The sequence below is a fragment of the Musa acuminata genome, chromosome BXJ3-9 (assembly GCF_036884655.1).
Source record: "Musa acuminata AAA Group cultivar baxijiao chromosome BXJ3-9, Cavendish_Baxijiao_AAA, whole genome shotgun sequence".
NCBI classification, from domain to species: domain Eukaryota; kingdom Viridiplantae; phylum Streptophyta; class Magnoliopsida; order Zingiberales; family Musaceae; genus Musa; species Musa acuminata.
Genome location: NC_088357.1, coordinates 3,994,100 through 4,014,085, shown reverse-complemented (window position 1 = coordinate 4,014,085; position 19,986 = coordinate 3,994,100). Strand labels below are relative to the sequence as shown.

At 43.2% G+C, this 19,986-nt stretch overlaps 3 protein-coding genes and 1 pseudogene across 7 annotated transcripts; 1 reads left to right on the top strand and 3 right to left on the bottom strand.

The window, feature by feature from the left end:
* Nucleotides 1-1,090: 1,090 nt before the first annotated feature.
* Nucleotides 1,091-6,308, bottom strand: LOC135649500 (trihelix transcription factor ENAP1-like). The gene is made up of 2 exons (XM_065167908.1): nucleotides 4,708-6,308; nucleotides 1,091-1,389 (listed from the first exon to the last, which is right to left on the bottom strand). Exons 1-2 carry the CDS (start codon nucleotides 5,588-5,590, stop codon nucleotides 1,376-1,378), a joined length of 897 nt encoding a protein of 298 aa, XP_065023980.1. The 5' UTR covers nucleotides 5,591-6,308; the 3' UTR covers nucleotides 1,091-1,375.
* Nucleotides 6,309-6,455: 147 nt separating this feature from the next.
* On the bottom strand, nucleotides 6,456-7,366 carry LOC103997289 (uncharacterized; annotated as a pseudogene).
* Nucleotides 7,367-8,398: 1,032 nt separating this feature from the next.
* LOC135649499 (uncharacterized) lies at nucleotides 8,399-13,093 on the top strand. Of its 5 annotated transcripts, none has more exons than XR_010501285.1 (4): nucleotides 8,399-9,969; nucleotides 10,057-10,917; nucleotides 10,994-11,111; nucleotides 12,767-13,093. XR_010501285.1 is itself a non-coding variant. In XM_065167907.1 (3 exons), the coding sequence occupies exons 1-3, from the start codon at nucleotides 8,872-8,874 to the stop codon at nucleotides 11,030-11,032; spliced, it is 1,998 nt and encodes a 665-aa protein (XP_065023979.1). In that variant the 5' UTR covers nucleotides 8,399-8,871; the 3' UTR covers nucleotides 11,033-11,443. The 5 variants fall into 5 exon arrangements, 1 of the variants encoding a protein (XP_065023979.1); XR_010501284.1 differs by having other exon boundaries at nucleotides 12,784-13,092; XR_010501282.1 differs by lacking the exon at nucleotides 12,767-13,093 and adding an exon at nucleotides 11,176-11,443.
* A 2,350-nt stretch (nucleotides 13,094-15,443) lies between these two features.
* On the bottom strand, nucleotides 15,444-19,392 carry LOC103997088 (CBL-interacting serine/threonine-protein kinase 12). Its single transcript, XM_009418229.3, has 2 exons — nucleotides 17,676-19,392; nucleotides 15,444-15,691 (listed from the first exon to the last, which is right to left on the bottom strand). Exon 1 carries the CDS (start codon nucleotides 19,264-19,266, stop codon nucleotides 17,680-17,682), a length of 1,587 nt encoding a protein of 528 aa, XP_009416504.2. The 5' UTR covers nucleotides 19,267-19,392; the 3' UTR covers nucleotides 15,444-15,691; nucleotides 17,676-17,679.
* Nucleotides 19,393-19,986: the final 594 nt, after the last annotated feature.

Sequence of the window (19,986 nt, the reverse complement as noted above, 5' to 3'; positions counted from 1 at the left end):
GATGTTTCACTTCTCGATAATTGGTCTAAATAATTATTATGATACTAAATCATATGCATTGGACCAACTCTTATTATTATTATTATTATCTAACCATCTCCGATGCCTACAGTGTTCCAACTTCAAGAGCAGGTTTTCAGGTATCAGATTCCTTGCAGGAACAATAGGATATCATGAAGCTAAGGAACCTCTTATCAAAAGAAGCCAACTAGCATATGCTTTAATGTCTCTATTTCAAGGGTTGCAGATGCACCAAAGGAATTAAATATATGAAGGCAAAGCCAGCTTTTTATGGTCTTCATACTTGCAGAAGGCAGGCAAGGTTGACAAGCACCCTTTGCAGCATGGTCTCCACCGAAGCATCTATTGATTGCACTTGTTGTGCCATTTGGTTATTCTTATTGCACGGAAAAGATAGAAGCCGAAGACAACTTTTCTTCCCACCAGATTAGGAAATGGAAGCTTCAATAGAAAATGTTTCTCGATGTGTGATGCAGAAGGCTCAGACAAAACAGGTGTCGCCAGAGAGAGATATGGCCAAACCCATGTTGTCTCGTTATGATGGATAGGTGATTCCACCAAACTTTAGATATTGATGATATGTGGCTCTAAATAAAAGGTCGAGGACAGCATTCCACATGAGTTTTGCTTTTCCCCGGGAATTGCTGCAACAGCATTTTGTTTAGTCAAGAGAGAGAGAGAGAGAGAGAGAGAGAGAGAGAGAGAGAAGCACACAATAGGTAAATGATTGACGTAAAATAAGTGCAGGTGCATGTTGCTCCCACTACTTTTGCTCGAACGAGATCAGTGCATGAAAGATGAGCAATTATATTAGTAGTTGTATTTTGTGGCCTTGCTGCAATCATTAATTCAAACAGTCGAGACCAACGATAACATGAACATAACTAGACACATCATGCTATGTCTTAGTATCAAAACTGAAGGAATTCCTCGATTGCTCAACCAAAAACAAGAAAGGAACAAGAAGAAGAATACGTTGAGATGTAGATGACTCACAGCCAGATTGGTGTAAAAGCAGCATGGAGCGAGCAACGATGACGAGCTTTGTGTTCATAACCCCATACAATCATGAGAATAAGAATATTTATGTTCTGGAATCTCGACAGACACAATGTTTCACAATGCATCAACTTCTACCTCTTCTGCCACCTAACTAATGATAGGGTTTTAGAGTCACTGATATTTGGGCCCACAAACAAAACACAATGGTGTCATGTCAACTTACAGAACCAGCTACTAACTCTTTAGGAATACTGGTAGTGTTATGTCAAACGTGTCATCCAATTCAGGATGAAGATGGAGTTGCATGGGTTCGGCACGCATCCAAGTAGTGGCACAACTCACTGACTGCGATCTACATGTAACCGTCTGCAACATGAGAAGTACAAGAAATATCAGATCAGAACCGCTGGTCAAGCAGAATTACAAGAAAGGAAAATCAATGAGAGCTCGGACTTAACTTTAATCGGTAATCATAACAATCTAAATCATTAAAAGACATGGTACAACAATGTTCTGTCTTATTTCTCTCAATATCAGGAAAACAATATAATTTTCTCAACATTGTATGACAAAATTTTGACAATTACAAGAAAAAACTAGGATTTTTCGAATTTGGAATCCAGCTCTCTCTTGGAGGCAGAATAAGCTGCCTGCAAAGCACGACACCGTTCTTTGGCAAGCAACAGCATGGGGAATTAATATTATATATTCTGTTACTCAAGATCTTGCAGAAACGTTTGGTTTGAGTCAACAATCATAAAGAACCATAGCTACTAAGAGAGTAAGAATGATGTCTTCTCAAATGTGTTGTATCCGAGATACATACATTACAACAGCAGGAACAATTTATCGAAATATTATAAGAATCTATGGACACAAAATAAAGTAAGGTGATTTGTTTACTAAAGTGAGCTAGACTGATAAATAAAAGTCGTCAACATGTCCTTAACAGAGGACAACTCCCCCAACATATAGATATACAAAATATCATATAACTTAGCATGAGAAAATAAGAGACATGTTCAATTTTGTGACTTCCAAATATCACGCTGATCAGTAAAGGAAATGCTACAGCTAAGATGCAGGCAGTGCATGGACAAAAATTCAAATACAAGTTGACAATAGTTTTATGGAGCAGTGACGAAAATTATAGGGCTAACTGAACCTATCCCTCTAAATCATAGCAAGAGACTTATTATATTGTTTAGCTCCACAAAACTATTGCTGGCTATTGTATTATTTGGCTTCACAAAACTTTTGTGATGAATATGAAATTAAGTACCGTCTGCCTTACTGGTTCACACCAATATACTGACCAACCATTGGTACAATACATACCAACCTATACCAAGGTATCGACACACTGTACAATGAAATGTATTAGCAGATCAGTATGTACCACCTATACCAGCCCTCTATCAGACCGGTATGTACCACGTATACCGGGCGGTACACTATGCTATAACGAACCTTGAAATTGAAAACCATGAAAATATTCCAAAGTAAGAAATCTCTACAAAAGAAAATGGGTCTTGTGAAAGCATGGTAGAAAGAACAATGCTACATTATTAAATAATGAGTTATTATTGCTTAGTAAGGCTAGAACCCTAGAACCACTTCACAGTACACCTACATTAGGAGGAACATTGCAGGAACAGGCATTCAGCACAGAACCACATCCATCATGAACTAGTCTGTGTTGAAAGTCATGTTTATATTATGAGGTTTGCTTACTCTGGTCTGCTATTCATCTAAAACAAGCTAGATACCAGCAGTTTTGGCTCTTGGTTAGGATTATAACAAGAAAAGGAGAGTTGCACAAACTTGCATTCAAGAAGTGGAGCTAATATTGGCAATCTAGGAAGAAGTTCTATAAAAGCATCCTATTGATCTGATTAATAGACTTTGCCACATAGTGAAGGCATGACAAGAAGAAGATACAAGTCAGAAAAGCAACTATTCTAATTTCAAGTCCTAAGAATTCAATTATTGAATGCAGTTAAACCAACTGGGAGCCAGTTGATACATTTAGTAAACTGTTTACTGTGTTGATTGCATACTCTAAACGAAAACATAAGAGGATTTATAATAGCAAAAAAATCCAAAAAAAAAACTAAATATAAACACATGAAGAACAATGTCGTGGCCAAAAATCAAGGACATCAGCTGAAGGAAGTGCAGGGTGCCTCCAGTTATTCACTCAAAATGCACTATTTCAGGTTGGCCCATGACAGATCAATTCATCAACAGAAATAACAGACCTTCATAGTCCTACTTAGGCTTAACCTGATATGCAAATTTCAATATTTTTCTCATCCGATGCAGATGGACTTTAAACTAATTAATCAGACAATTCCTCATAAGCATATACAGCAATAATGTTGGTGTGAATGTAAATTATATTGGTCTTGAAGCCATTTTATTATCATTGGTTCCAAATTGGACAAACCTAATCATGCCTCCTCATAGAACATACATATACATGTCTCAGAAAAATATGAGGGGAAAAGACATTTAAGCTAGCAAACTTGATGAATCTTAGCTTCTTGTTTTCCTATAGTTCACTTTTTTTATCACAATCCAGTTCTATCTGACATCCATCATCTACATGTTACTAAAGAGATTGGCAATCAGAGACCAAGGTAGGCACTGAAAAAATTTAGCTGGAAATACACTCCAGTTTTGTTTAGCTAGTCAGATGGAAGGAAGCTAGAAATATGTTGATATGATTAAGCACATCAACAACAACCATGTGCTTCTTACTATGGTGTATTTAACAAATTGTAGCCGACTATTTATCTCTTTGCTCTGTCATTTTTTGCAAATAAAAAAGCTCAGTTCGTAGAGACCAGCAAGCATGACATTTGAATTATCAAATGCTCTTCTGAGAGTGCTTATGCAGCATAATGGCATGAATAAATCAAGTCTGCAGTTATAAAACTGAAGTAAAACATTTCTACATACAAATGCTGTTCTGCCATTCTGACTTGGAACTTTATAATCTCTTATCCAGCCTAAGAACACGTAAATAATGTGGGTCTGTTGTCTTCTAAAGTCATTCTGAGTAATTTTAACCTCTCACTCACACCATTCTCAGCTCCAAACAAGAAGAAAAGACAATAAGCACACACAAAAGTATTTTAATTAACCAGCATGTCCATGAATTTCATCACTCCTTTACATTGTTGTCTTATCTTTCGATTCCTCCTAGCTCTGACCGACAATATCAGATTGCTAGAGGATACTACATATTTCATAAGATCAAATGAGAGCTTACTTAAAACTAGATATCTTATGACATCATATGCTAAATTGTGATAAGTTCAATCCTGTTACACTCATGCTAAAAGGTGAGTCGAGGGGCTTAAGTTGCTAACTTAATGAATTATATATGAAGATATCATGGATACAAAACGAACATAAGGCTAAAAGGAAAGCCAATCAATATGCATCAAGTGGTCTTCTTTCCATAATAGCTCCATCCCAAACTCATCCGTAGACAACCTTCACATATAACTAATGTGTCTTGACACAAACGACAATTAGAGGATCAAAAGAGAAATGGAATAAGAAAATACTATTAATTAGCGGAAAAAAAAACAAAATTGATTCACGATCTGCCCTAGCAATCAAACAAGCAAGAATGGAAACAGGGTAAGAAGAGGAAAGATCCAGCTGGGTTACCAGCATCTGATCGCTTAGCACGCTTAATCTTTGCAAGCTGGACCTGTGAATCCACAAAGATCTGCATCCGCTGGAACTCCAGCTCCTTGGAGAACTCCATCCGCTTCTTCTCCAGCTCCATCATCTGCCGCTGCTTCGCACCCTCCACCCTCTCATACATCTCAGCGAACCTTTCTATCGCCCTCGCCAGCTCACGGATTCCATCTCCCTCCTTCTCCCGAGCCCTTCTCCAACCCCGTGCAGACCTGGATGACGAACCAGAAGGCGACCCCATATCGGCGTCCTCGTCATCGTCATCTTCTTCTGCCGCTGCTGCAGCAGCGGCCGCCCGCCGAAAGATCGAGTCGTCCACGGAGAAGGCAGTGGCCGCCGGGCGCTTCTCCCTCAGGTCCAACGGCCGGACGGCCGCGGCGGCAGCAACCGGCAAGGGGAAACCCTTGCGGTGGTAGGGGAGTGGCACGGCTAGCGGAGGCGAGCGGGAAGGCTTCTTCGCCAGCGGAGCGGCGGCAGCGGCTGACGATCCGATGAGGGTGTCAAGGCGGGAGAAGAAGGGCCACTGGCTGGCGGCGGCAGCGAGGCCCCCTCCGGTGACGATCCGGGACTTCTCGATCTTGTACTTTTTCTTGAGGGTGTCGATCCGATTCTTGCACTGGACGTCGGTGCGCGGCGGGCGGCGGCCGGACGCGCCGCGGCGAGAGTTGACAGCGTCAGCGACCTCCTGCCAATGCTTCTGGCGGAGGTTGCCGCGGTTGAGCTCTAGGTAGCGGTCGCCCCAGGCGTCCACCAGCTCCGATGTTTCGCCCTCGCTCCAGCAGTCCTCCCGGTACGGCAGCGCCGGGTTCGGCGGCCGCGACGGTGCCGGCTCCCTCCCCTCCATCATCATCGATCACCCAAATCTACCTCAGATCCAGCCCTAATCCCTGGCCTTCTCTATTTTTCTCTCCCCCTCCCTTGTCGTGTTGTCGACGGAAAGAGAGGAGGGGGAAAGGGGGCGAAATAAAAGAGGGGGTGAGAGAGAGCGGCGAGAAGGGGACGCCGGCTGGCGAGGGGTGGCACGTGAGGGGCATGCGAGGAAAGGGGGGGTTGGAAGTCGCCGGGGGGCGAGACGCGTGCGCCGACGTGTGAGGGGATGGCGTCAGTGATGGACGGGGCGCGGGGTCCATCGTGGCGACGGGGCATCACCGCCGTTGGTTTTGGGGGGCGGGCGCGGGTGTCGTTGACGGGGGAAATAATGGAGAGGGGCGGGCGGGCGGGGGACGGAAGAATTATTTTTCGGTCGCGGAGAGGAGGGGAAAAGGACGAGGCACACCGGGGACAGGCGGTGGCGTACGAGATTACGCAATTACCCCCGGATGAAGGGGAAGGAGACGGGAGGGAAGAGCGTCGACGACGCAGGAGACGGAGGGGGTAGAGTCGGAAACTGGGGGTTAGATGAACTCGAGAGCCTCGGTTGCGTCGCCTGTCGCCACGCGCACGCACGGAGAGAAGGTGGAGGGGCTTGAGCTGTTACTTTCTCGCCGTTCGTTGTGGGTGGGTTATGGGGTTGGTGAAGGGGGTGGGCGTTTGGTCCGGTCGTCGGCTTGTTTTGGGGTCGCGGACGACACCGCAGGAGGGAAAGGCGCGGAAAGCCACCGAAGAGAGACGAGACACGGGACATCAAGGACCAGCGGGCCCCACCGTTCTGAGACCGCACGTGAGCAACTGCTGCCATCTGTTATAAATGGTAGTTAATGAGTTCTTACATTATCCACATTCATTCTGACATAAGCAACTGCTTGGACACGCTTTTACCGGGCTAGTTTGGGTCTTCTAATTGCCTTTACTGTCAAAGCAATTGATCGTTCATGTCGGTCATGCATGAAGGAGATGGGAACGAAAGACGAACGTAAGAGAAGCCGAGTAAGTGTATCTTTCTATGGACAACTATCACCTCATGAAGAAGCCCAAAAAACGCTTGATGAAAGAGAGATAAGAAATTAAGCAAGAGAGCGGCATGTTTAGAGCTCATTTGAACCCTCAGAGACGCTGGCCAAGTGCAGTCGCCACATCCCAGCTCTTCCTCGCCGCAAGTCCCGATAGCTCGACACCTTCTCCGAAAGGATCTCCGACAGATACCTCTCGTTAAGAAGCACGGCCGTATCGGTTGCAGTCACATTACTCTCTCCTCTTTCTTCTTCTTCCTCCTCGTCGCCGTTGCATCAGACCGGGCCTTCTCCGGCGCCGGCAACGCCACAGGCACGAGAAAGTATATCTTCCCTCTCTCGAGATCAGCATTCGGCGGCAGTGTCATGACTTTCGGTGCTTCGGCGCCGCCCAATAACGCCGAGAGAGGCGGCTTCCGGAGGACATTACTTCGGGAACGCCTGCATGATGTCACCTGCGGTAACCGCGCCGCTGATCTCCTCCACGCGGCCGCTCACGTGCACGATCCGAATCACGTCGAGCGTGCCGCATGGGAGGATGCAGGAGACGCAGCACCTGATGGCGTCCCTCGTGACCCTCTCAGTGTGTACTCTCCTCGCCCCTTCCTTCTCGACTGCCCTATAACTCCGTCTACGATTCAGTGCAGTAGAAAGCAGAGAAAGGAAGCCAGAAAGGAAAGAAATGGATGCGAGAGAGGTAATCCTTTTCATGGTTTCATAGTTGGAAGGATGAGCTTCGTGACTGTTCTTCTGCATTCATCGGTTAGTGCGAGTCCGGGATAAACCTCCTCTCACCAGTCTACAATGGTGCGCGGACCAAGACCGCTCACGTCGCTTGCTGCGTCTGCATGCAGAAGATGGTCGGCAGCCACCGTGAGGACCGCAAAACGTGCCGGCAAATGGACTGGCTCGAGTCGATATGTGGAGCAACGTCGGCCAACTCAGCCACCATGACAAATACAGCTTGTGCTTTTGGTCCCATGGATGTGGCCAAACCAATTCGTCGAACCCCTGCCGAGACACAGTAAATGATGAGTGAAAGGCTATGTTTTAACCGTACGTGATCGACAAACGCTACGTTAAATTATGATCTGATCATGCTTTGAGATGCGTGGGCCGAATCTTGTGATGCCACCGCGTTCTTCGACCCGGAACACGGTTCGACCCAATAGCACGTGGTCCGGGCTGAGACGTTTGGGTAAGGCTCCTGAGGTTGACCCAAGCACGGTAGGCAAACACGTAAACCTGAGAACCATTAATTGTCAACGGTCAACGGTGCCCAGCAGCCCGCGACCGACAAGAGTAACTATACGATGACACGATTGCTTCATCCGACGCCGAGGTCCGCGTGATGTGCTCCTTTAACTGCCCTTCTATCATTAGCTCATATGCACCTTCTCAGCATATCGGATTTATTTTAATATCATGATTTAATTTAATCTAGATTAAGGTATTCATTTATTAGATTAAATACAAATACTAAATCGGGTTCGAGACATATTGGTATACAGTTTAATTACTAAGCAAGAATGCACCTGGCAACGTTAATCTTTGACCAATAATTAATGACATCAGTTAACTTCTTAAGCAACATGCTGACACACGATCCGAAGACTATATTCTTGAAGCCAAACCATTCGGGGCACGAAAAAGGAAAGGCAGCTAACGCACGTCCTGTGGAATCCACCGACAGTAGTTCACCCTCAGCGGTGGCACCAGAGGAGAGCCACGTAGGATGAGAAGGGTTTGGGGATAGAAATGTGGGAAACGGAGTAGTGGGGCGGTCGTCTTCATCGCTACCAGAAGTTTACGATTAGTTCCACGAACACTTCACAGTAGATCGCTCACTTCCTCGATTTCTACCGGCAGCGCTTTCGGCTTGCTCGTTCTCGACGTGTCTCGTATAAGGAAGAGGTGGGAGAGAAGAAAGCCTATATTTCGCTTCCATCTCAAACAATTCCTCGCCCCCTTTACCTTCTCCTTTTCTTTTCTGTCCCCCTCGTTGTCGAGTCCTGAACGATTCCTTCTCCCCTTTCGTCTTTTTTCTTTTGTTTCTTTTGATGTATGTTTGAGATTTGGGGAAGGAATTTTTGATGTTTTAGACGATCGCAAAGGTTATCTGATCTGGCGGACGGTTTCCTTGAAACAGAGGAATGATTTGGTGATAGTTTGGCCGCTCTGTTGGGGTAGGATCGATAGGGTGGAGAAGGATTAGGGTTCGGATACCGGTCGTTGCGTAGAGATGCTGAAGAATCTGATGGAGGACAAGAAGATCGACTTGGATGCCCCGCTCCTCTCCGTCCGGAGATTCTCAGCGGGAGCGGTGGCGGCGTCTTCTCCGACTCCGCCCGCATCCAATGGGGAGGAGGGCGATCAACGGCCTCCGCCGCCGAGAAGGTCGTCGTTGCCTTTCTATAAGTCGGATTTGAAGTCGGGCCCCGTGCGTGTCCCTGGCGTCGTCCCCTTCGTCTGGGAACAGACGCCCGGCCAGCCCAAGGACGGGTCGGTTCGCTCCTCCAATGTGAAACCTCTGGTGGCGCCAAAGCCGCCGCCTGGCAATAGCGTCCGAACTCGTAAAGCTGTGACCTTTGCCTCTGATTATGTCACTGCCAGATCCTCCGAGTCCCCTAAAGACGATCCTAAGATTGTAGAGGGAGAGAATGTGGACAAGGAAGAGAAGGTGGGGAAGAAGCCAGAACACCAGCCCGTTCTGACGGTGGACAACCGCGAAGAAGAAGTAGAAGAAGATGACGATGACAATGATGCCTTCTCCGATGCGCTTGATACGCTATCACGAACCGACTCCATGTTCATGAATTGCAGTGTCAGTGGCCTCAGTGGAGTCCCAGAAGCAGCCAAGCTCTCAGGCAGGTTTCCGAAGGACCCCCCGGTCCGGGACTTCATGTTGGAGAGGTTCTTGCCAGCTGCCCAGGCCATGGCTTGCGAATCACCTCAGTACGCCTTCAGGAAATCAACTGCCCCTCCACGAGAGGCTATAAAGCCTGCCGATAGGGTCCTAATTAGCGATAATAGGAGGCCTGCTCCTATTCCTTACCAGAACAAGCCTGATTACGTACCGCATTATGCTAAGGAGCTAGAACAAGTGGATAGCTATGATGATGATGAGGAAGATGAGGAATACTATCAGGATGCTGGCAATTTGTCATCGAAAGCTTGTGGTTTGCTTCCAAAGTTTTGTTTAAAGAGTTCCTTTTGTCTTCTAAATCCTGTTCCAGTTATGAAGGTACAACGACACCTGCGCAGGCCACCAAGGGGGAGAACTGGAAACCCCGAGATAAGAAACATGCATCCCTTGTCTCATAGTCGAGTTGAAGAGGAGGTAAATTATTGGTATATATATGGGATTTCTTTTGAATTTTTTTTCACCTATTATTAATCATTGTGATTTTGCCATTTTCATGTTTAGCCTTCATGGGGAGCTGTTTTTAGGCACAAATTGGAGCAAGAACATCAAGCACAAGTGGCAGAGCTGAGTAGATTCAGGAGTGAATCCGATTCCCTGACACCTGATGGCTCCTCTCCCTATCAACATTCAGTAACATCTCCTTATCAGAGTGAAGGCCCTCCAACATCACTTCATGAAGAGAAGGGTCCTCTTGGAGTTGTAAGCAGAGAAAGCAAGAGTAGTAAGGCTGATGGTTCTGATGTGGGTGAGAAAGTCGTTGAGAACCACTGGGAAATAAATCATAGCAGCCAAATGGGTTCAGGCACCATGAGCCCTGCACTGGAGAAAACTCTTTATGTGGATGTAGAGAATAGGCTGGGATCTTCAGATTCAAAGTCAAGTTCTTTCAATACTGTCAAAGACACTAGAAGTATGACGAGCTCTGGTGAGGTTGGTACAGAAAGTAAGAGAATGGAAGAAAGTTTAGTTGCCAAAGTTCATGAAAGGGATGCATTGCATCCGGAAGTCTGCAATGTTGCTGAGCCTGTTTTACCTTTCACTTTAAAAAAATTGAATCATGGGTATATAAATGGTGATACTGACCTCAAACATGGTTACAAAGATAGTGATCCACCAAATCTGAAGAGTAACCGAAATCCTTTGCAGTCACTCCTGCCTCCACCATTGCCTAAATCACCATCTGAGTCCTGGCTCTCTCGTACATTGCCTTCTGTTGCATCAAAAAATCCAGCTCCCCAGTCATTACTAGGCATTCAACTTCATCCTAGGAAACAAACCTTGCATGTATCCTCAATTGATGTGATTCAAGAAACAAGTATTAAACCTTCGAAACCACGACATCGCCAGATTCGGTTTGCTGAGGTATTCCTTTCTGAATAGATCTATATTTATGATCTAATTGAGATTTCATAATTGCTTAATCAGTCTATCCTTCTAGGTGTTGGCAAAACCTGAATCTCCAAAGTCAGAAATTTGAGTTGTGAACTTACTCTTACTCACACAAGCACACTCATGTTCTACTGCAACTGTGAACCCAGATGATGAGAAGCTAAAAGGTAAACATAATTTAATTTTGACTGGATGTTTCATTCCTTTATATTTAACTATTTATAGTTATAGGTGGCTTGGGCTCTTCTTGGCTCCCTTTGGTAATCTCAAGTGCACTTGCCATGTTGTTTCCCTGCTTATGCTGCATGTAATTTGAGCTATAGCTAGTTAGCAATATTTAATTTATTGCACAATTTAATGAAAATGATGACTCAGCAATTGTCTTTATCATAGGTTAATCAAATTGTACTATAGTGCAATAAGCACGTTGTTGTAAGTCAGTTGCAAGTTGCAACTGGGTGTACACATTATGAATGTAATGTAATATTATATGTTTTGATGGATTGATTGTGTATTATTAAGCATTCTATTGATAGACATATGATTTATTCTTTTCACCTTTGATGTAGACTATTTGCTCAGTAATGATGTGTGATGGAGAATTTTAATTTTTTGGCTGGTCAGTGTTAATGAAATCTTATAGCTGATCATCACATATCAGTTGCCAAGAATCACGAACAATTCTTGGGCTTGCTTAAGCAACAGAAATAAGTACATTGTTTTGAACAATAACCCATGTTATCCATGATAGCAGATGCAAGTTCAAACGTTCAGTTTCTTGGTAATTGGACATGCGTCAAGTATAACGTTTTTTATTGATAAGCTCTTGAGGATCCTTGGATATTTTGTCGGTTTTTTCAAATAGCAAATGCTTCGTAGACCATCAAGAAGAAAAAATGCGAAGGAAGATTGAGGTTGTAGTATGTGTTTTATGTCTATCTATGAGGGAATCTGTTCAGAGTCCTACCAGATTAGTATTATTTTAGTACTAACCTGTAAGATGTCTTATGTTGTGGTCCACTAGAATTCTGAAAGAAAACAGCACAAATTGTATATTGATGAAGTTTATGATCTCATATCTCATTTGACCACAAAGAGAGCCTGGTTTTTGGATGCATCATGCAGTCTGAATTAGATTCCATAAGCTTGCTGAAAGCCCTTCATTGTCAGATTTTTTGTAGGAGCTGCTTCTCATAGATTTTTTCTATGTAGACATGTTGCTAATGTACCAGCATCTTCCTTGTGTATCAGCTATATTTGCTCTGTGGATCTACATATCAGTTCTGACCAGCCGATTAGACCTTAAATGTTTCTGTTGGACTGATGAATTGTATTTAGAAATAACATGATCATATATGATAAGAAGATATCAATTGGCCAATGGATGAATTCATGTCATCTGTCTCCTTGATGTTTCAAGGAACATCCAAGTAGCCGATACTAGGGTCAAGTGCATCTACATGAAAGAGTGCAAATGAAGGTAACACAAAAAGATTATACTCTATAGAGTAGCTCTTTAGATTCTGAAGAGGATGATTTCTAAAGCAAGGGAGTGACAATTAGGATTCATTTTGCAATCAATGGTATTAAGATGGATAAAATGTTTCTCTGGACCAATAGTTTGTCTCTTACGAAATTCTCCATTCAGTAAAAAAAAGAAAAACAGGTCGCAAGTTAGTATAGTTGTGCTGCAGTCTGGACTAGTATTGTTTACTTTCTTCGTTTTTCATCTATTCTCTTGTATTCCATTTTATTTTTTATTCTTTTTGTGAATCTTGCAGTTTAGTGCTTATTTTCCCCTTTCATTTTTTAATGTTGGTAGCATTTGATTGTGGCTAGTGAAGGAGTTCCTTTCAAAGATACTGTGATGTTACAAATTTGAGCTGAGAAGGCAGGTGGGCTGCATGTCAAAGAAGATGTGCTTACCATTGTGGTTGTTATTTTATTAAAATTTTGATCAATTGTCTACAATTTGGTTTCCGTTTTCAGTTCAATGAGGCTGTTAAGTTGCCTTTTCTAAATTTTTCTTGGTTTCTTTAATTTCACATCAGGTCTTGGATCATAGAACAGATGAGCTAAAAGAAGGATTTTATGATTGGCATGATTAAGGGGTCATGATGTGTCAATGGTTTGTCTTTTGTTTGAGTGTAGAAAATGGCCTTAACAAAATAATAACTTAATTGGATGCATCGATCCAATTTCTTTTTTCAAGAATTTATATGCACTGGAAATGGTTTCTAGGAGATGAATCTTTTCTTCTGTTTTTTGAAAACAGACTCAACTGTTGGTTGGTGTGACGAAGCCATATCATCTAATTTTTGCTGTTTTTTAAGTCAAGGATCAACCTTGTTGTGCTGCCCCATATGCAGTAGGTGCTCTCTGAGAAATTGTCATAGGGTGTGGTATCAGCCTGTTCAATGTAAGATTCAAGTTCTGCATGGACCAGTAACAGAAATGACATGGCACACCATAGGTGAGTGTACTACTGTGTCATGTGCAATTTTTGCAGCATCTGCCTGTGCCATGGTGAGGCAGTTCATGATTAAAATGATGTTACAATTGTGTCATCTCTTTAAAATGGATTGTCTGAGTTCAGTAAGGGACAACAGTTTGTAGATTAGTCATTACAAAATGTTGGATTTGTATTGATGAATTTGCTAGAGTAAATGATCTGATGGGCTGTATACTTATGCAGCTTCTGATGTTAACTACAATGCGATATATCAGTTACCTGATTATGAATTTGTTAGTTGTTCCTTGATCGGAAGGTGTTCCTAAAATAGTCCTATAATTATTCATTTAAGGTTGGTGCCTTAGAGGCATGCCAATGTTGGTTCTGTCTATGAGTTGAGAGGTGAGAGGCACTGAGGATGGGAAATGTTTTCCAAAGGCTTGACACAGAACTCCATCAGTTTTCATCCATCTTGAGTCTTGTGAAAACTGGTTTGAGTTAGTAAAAGAATTCTTTCAGCAACATCCCTATGCACAAGTCAGTCTAATATTGTTGTAGTGACCTCCTATTGCTACATATGGCAATATCATTAGGACAAACTATTATAATCATATTCCTTTCTGCCATTGTTCTATTTTCCACTTGATATAAATTAGCCACAAATCCAGTGACCTGTTGAATTAATATAAAAGCCTAGGCAGTGGTTGCAAAGATCAGTGGCCTTTCTGTGCAATGCATATGGCACTTCTATCTTGTCTCCATTTAGGTTGGATTTGATGTCAACTCTTTGTTTCTTCAGGTGAATATAGGGCAACCTTTTGTCATCATGGCAGATGTTTTTCTGAGCCAATTATGTCATGTCTCTTCCTGCAATCTTGTGGTTTCAGTTCCTTTAGAATAATACATTTGCAAGTTATCTAGAAAATTTCTGCTTGCTAAAAGGTGCTTCAATTTCTATATTGAAGCTCTAGGTTGACCTATACCCGCCACATATATTTCTTTCTTGAGGTGTGCATTCTGCAAGAACACTTCAGAGCAGCAGAGTTGTTTGATCATCAATTTCTGGTTTTGGTAGATATACTAGATGGACTGATTGTTCTATGCAAGTATTCTGAAGTTTGTTACTATTAAAAGTGAGATTGTGTCCGGATGTAGTGTCCTCGTGCCAGTTAGATATATAATGGTGGGCATGGGCATGCATGATTAGTGGAATATGAGGTTTGGTTCAATGGTCGGTGGAAGTCCATTGGCTGCTTGTGAGCATTAGGATTTTTATTCACATCATGCTTGTCAAGGGAAGACGTCTCACTTAAGTAATGCAGTGACATGAGACCTAACTTTGTCCTCTTTGATAGTTCCTTTGTCGACAGGTTTATTGGGTAGACGGGGCATTTCATCATTCGCATCACAAGCACCGAATCATGCGGATGGTGACGCATGATGGCATGTTTTCAGGTAAGCAGTATCAAGTCTTTTTGATGTAGTGTTTTCCCTGATTTGCCTGCTCTCGTAGGAAGTCCACTGGTCATGTGGGGGATGATTTGTTGCAGTTTGTCTGTCTTCTTCAATAATTCGGTAGTTGCTAATTTTTTGAGTCTTTAAATAAGAACATGAATTTTCATATGAAGTAATTCCAGCTGCAATTTGGTTCCTAAATCTTAAACAAAACAAAAAACCAAAAGAAAATAATAATAATAATCAGTGTTCCCCTGTTGCTGTTTTCTTTTTCTTCAATGCATAGCGTATTAAGTTATTGGAGTTTATTTATTAGCCTTTTGTTTTTCCATGTCTTCAGATATATCTTATGTGTCTGTTTAATTTCTTAACCTTTTTTAAATATCTTATTCATGACATAGCTATCAGAAACTTGTTGTTGGTTCTTGTTTTTGACTTAGACAGCATGGAATTATATCCAAAGTAGACAAAAAGATGATACAATTATCAGATATAAAATCCTTACACTAAGAATACTTCGGATTTACATAGATTGATGCAATCAGCATTGATAGCAAAAGAAACACTCATTAAAAAAAGAATTAGCAAGGCATTCTCCACATATGAATGAATTAGAATTAGCATCACAAGGATTGATTATACCACATTATAACATCATACGAGTAGTTTTCCCAAAGCTTGGCAGTTCTTTTGATATGGAGAGCTCGTTACGACGGGGTAACTCAAAATGGGTCACCTGAACGGCCTGTGCTCGAGTTCGAATGAATGGGTAACTCAAAAAACCTCACCAGCTACACGCAACCCAAGCTCTGAGATTGAAAGGCCTTCAATAAATATTTCCTGAATATAACAGAATGAAGTTATTTAGAAGTCCGTAATTATCTAATATTAAATAGTAAGTTAAGAAGATGGGAAATAGTTGGATAAGAAGATAACATACAATGCATGTACTGATCATTTCAATTCTTCTATCAGATTTATTTTCGAAGAAAAAAATCTATTGTAGACAGGAATGACACATACATTCTCCATACAACCTGTCACTTTGTTCTGATTCTTTCAGATGCACTCAAGCAACACAAAAGAATTATACTCTCGACACCAAGGAATCTATAGGAAGAGTATAATGATTTAATGGGTGTTTCTGATGGAATGAACTTCATACACTCATGCAATAACCCATATGGCTCTCAAAAGTAAAATCTTTTACCTGACATAAACTCTTTCTGCATATTTCCACTGCCTTAATGATGCATTTTGTCCACAAAAGAGCAGATAATATAAGCAAAAGGCCAACTGAACGGGGGCTGTTCTGTCTTTTGCTTGCTGAAGCAACTTGTTTAAGTAGCAATTGAATGTTATTACTTTTCTTGCTCATTTCCTATGCCAAGTTATACAATCACTACAAACATACAATCTCATTAAGACATTAATGTTGTACAAGTTGGAAGAAAAAAATTGTACTCTCTAACTTTTATGTCCAAAAATCCATGACTCTAACTATATACAAAGTTCCCTCATTTAATTTAGAAATTGTGACACTCAAAATAACCAGTGTTGAACCTTTGAGAGGAATCCTGTGAGCCCAGCATAACTGTATAGCTCATAGCTTAAAAGAGTCATGAGATAAATGAAATAACTAGGACAGTTCAAATTATCAAGTCTAGAATGCAATCAAGTATTGACAATATATTCATTAAGAAAAACATAAGGACATATAAACCCTACTTGAACAATCAAAATATGCACAAGTTTTCTCACTGGTTTGTGTTAGTTACCATGTTGTGCCTAAACACAAGAAAAGCCATGTGTTGCTTCTGAAAGAATAACCAGAAATATGTGTGATTAGGATGATGTTTCTTTTCCATTAATGTTATCATATCAGTGTAGTTGGGTCACAGAACAGAGTCACAATACTACATAAAAAATCATGATAATGTTTAAGTGTGTGTGTTTCCTTGTCCACATGTGTCCTAGCATAATCACTAATGTCCAAGAAGAAACAACATTGAAGAGATGCCTTTTGCCAGGAACCTCTCCCTAATGTTTTAATAGAATACTGATTACTTTCCAGTTAAGAAACCATGTTTCTTGATAGTGGCAATGCATTTAATATGAATCTTTTTTTTTTTTATCAACTTCAAAAGCTTGGAGCTTTTATTCTTTCATGTTTTCAATAACCAAAAACTCCCCAGATAACCACTTGAGTTTTGCATGTTCATGTAGCTACTTCCTCATCCCCAGAACTACACTGGTTTTACCAATTCCAAGATTGTACTCATCATGTTAAGTCATAACCATTGGGAACAGTCTAGCTAAACAAAAGAAGTGGAATCTCTGAGCTCTAATACTTTATTGTGAAACCAAAATCAAATAAGATATTAAGCTAGCTTATTCATAAAATTCCAATGGATTTTCTAGGCTGTCATTTGGGATCTGCCATATGATTTACAAAGGACTTGTCCAATTACAAGGAAACTGAGTTCTTCAACTAAAGTATAGTTATAAAGTTAAATCTTTTTGTTTTTGTTTTTTGGTGTGTGAAGAAATAAGTCACTATCTCAACAACCATAGAAAAGTTTAGAAAAATGAAAATGCACATGATATCTTAATTCGATCACAATATATAAGCTACAGATCCTGACGTTTATCATTTAAATTTAAAGGTACTCTGGTCATGCACATATTGCAGTTTCCTTGGTCTTTTTTTAATTTCTCACACTAAGATCAAGTTGAGACAGGAATCAAATGTAGTAGCAGAGTAAACAGCAAATCTGTGGGATCTACTGTAAGAACGTTGTAAGTGAGAAGAACAGGAATTTACCTTTTTAATTAGGGCACTGTTGAGAAGCAGCTTTGGTTGGGTGGATCGACTCGTAGACGAGGTGCCGCAACCCAGGTTTCAGCTCCTTGTTGCAGAACTCCTCGTATGCCTCCCTTTCTCCTGCTTTCTTCTTCACCTCGACCACTACAATTGATGGTGTGAGCTCGAATATCTCGGCTGCGATTGTCAATGGCCCCCTCTCCCCTTCTCTCGTGCCTTCCAAGCTCACTCGACAATCCTTCCTCCTCACTGTGAAACTCACCACCTTGGCGATCTCCTCCAACTTCGATATAATGATGGGTACGGGCTCCTTGGACAGGAACCTGGTCTCCTCCCCGGTCTCTTCGAACAACCCTGAGAGGTCGAATCCCCTGGAGAAGGATATTATGTCGAATGCATTGAGACTTGGCGGCCTCGGCATCCCCTGCCGCGCCGCCCGCCTGTCATCGGACAATGCCGAGGGGCAGGAGACAACCGAGCAGTCGGATTCGGTTTCCCACGCGGTTGTGGATTCGCTCTGTTCATCGATCTGCAGCAGGGGATCGTCCAGGGTGTGTAGCTGGTCGTCGTCCATGTAGAATTGGACATGGCGGAAGCCTTTCTTGAACCACTTATCCTCCATGATCTCCGGGATCGTGATCCGGGTCCGGGAGTTGGTGTCGAGCAGGCGGCGTAGAAGCCGGACGAGGTCCTGCGAGAACCACCGCGGGCACCTGAAATCGCCTTTGTAGATCTTTCTGTACATCGCCACGATATTGCGGTCGTGGAACGGGAGGTATCCGGCCATCAACACGAAGAGGATAACGCCGCATGACCAGATGTCGACCTTGGAGCCGTCGTAGCCCCTCCTCGACAGCACTTCCGGCGCGACATACGCTGGTGTCCCGCAGAAGGTATGTAGCAGGCCGTCGCCGCCTCGGCTCTGCTCGGCGACGGCCGACAGCCCGAAGTCGGAGACCTTGAGGTCGCCGTTCTCGTCGACCAGCAGGTTCTCGGGCTTGAGGTCGCGGTGGAAGACGCCGCGGGCGTGGCAGAAGGCCACGGCGGAGATGAGCTGCTGGAAGTAGCGGCGGGCGGTGTCTTCCCGGAGCCGGCCCTTGGCGACGCGGGAGAAGAGCTCGCCGCCGCGGACGTACTCCATGACGAAGTAGATCTTGGTCTTCGTGGCCATGACCTCGAAGAGCTCCACGATGTAAGGGTGGCGAACGCGGCGGAGGATGGCGATCTCCCGTTTGATGTGCGCGACGAGCCCCCACCTGACGATCTTCTCCTTGTCAAGAGCCTTGATCGCCACGAGCTCGTCAGTGCGGACGTTGCGAGCGACGTAGACCTTGGCGAAGGTCCCGGCGCCGAGGAGCTTCCCCACCTCGAAGCGTCCGAGGAGGATCTTGGGCTCCTTCCTCGCCCGCTTATCCGGCTGGTTTCTGGATGCTGCCATGGATACGGAGGCTCTGATCCTCCAATGGCGACCTCGAAGCTCTCTTCTTCCCTGTTTGTCTTGGGAGCTCGTACTCCGATGGGGAAAGGAATCTGGGGAGTAAAGCAAATAGAACAATAGAATGGGAAATGGTGGAAGTCGGGGGTGGTACATATAGAGGCGTTGGCGGTGACTTTGCGAGGGAGAAGAAGAAGGCGACGGCCGATTCGATTCGGAAGGGACGGAAAAGAAGCAGTCGTCGGACGCTCCTCGACGACCGTTAACGGCTCAATACTTGGTGCAAGCTTATTGCATCGCCGCACGAACATTTCCGTTGGACCCCACTGACGGGTGAGCACTGGGGGACGCGTGCGTAGGTTACGAGTGGCGGGAGGAGGTTAGTCTCGTCGTTGCTCAAGTCGTTGCTCGAGCAGTAACTAAAGTCGCGGGTGGCGCGAAACTCCACGAAGCCACGAAATCGTGGTCGACGTCTCCTTTTGCGGTGGAAGAGCTGAGGACGGTTAGGTAATTAGATTATTTTTATTGTGGGTTCAATTAATTTTTGTCCTTATCTATTTGATTAGATGAATTGGCCTCGACTCATTTGTGTTCTCTTTTCTTTATTTAATTATCCCTTATCTACTATTGAATGGAAATTGGATCTCAGGGTTGAATTTTTGTCGAGAAACATATAAATTATTTTGTGGATTGGATTATGGGATACGGAAGAAAAATATATTTTAATTTCATATTATACGTTACAATGTCCATGGATCATGTTCATGTGTTTTCTCGTGTCATTCTTGAATGGGGAGCGTTTCTCTTGTTGAGCTCCAATCGATGAGAGAGCTCATCTCTCCAATTTTTCTGTTAAAGTAAGATTAAATAGAAGAT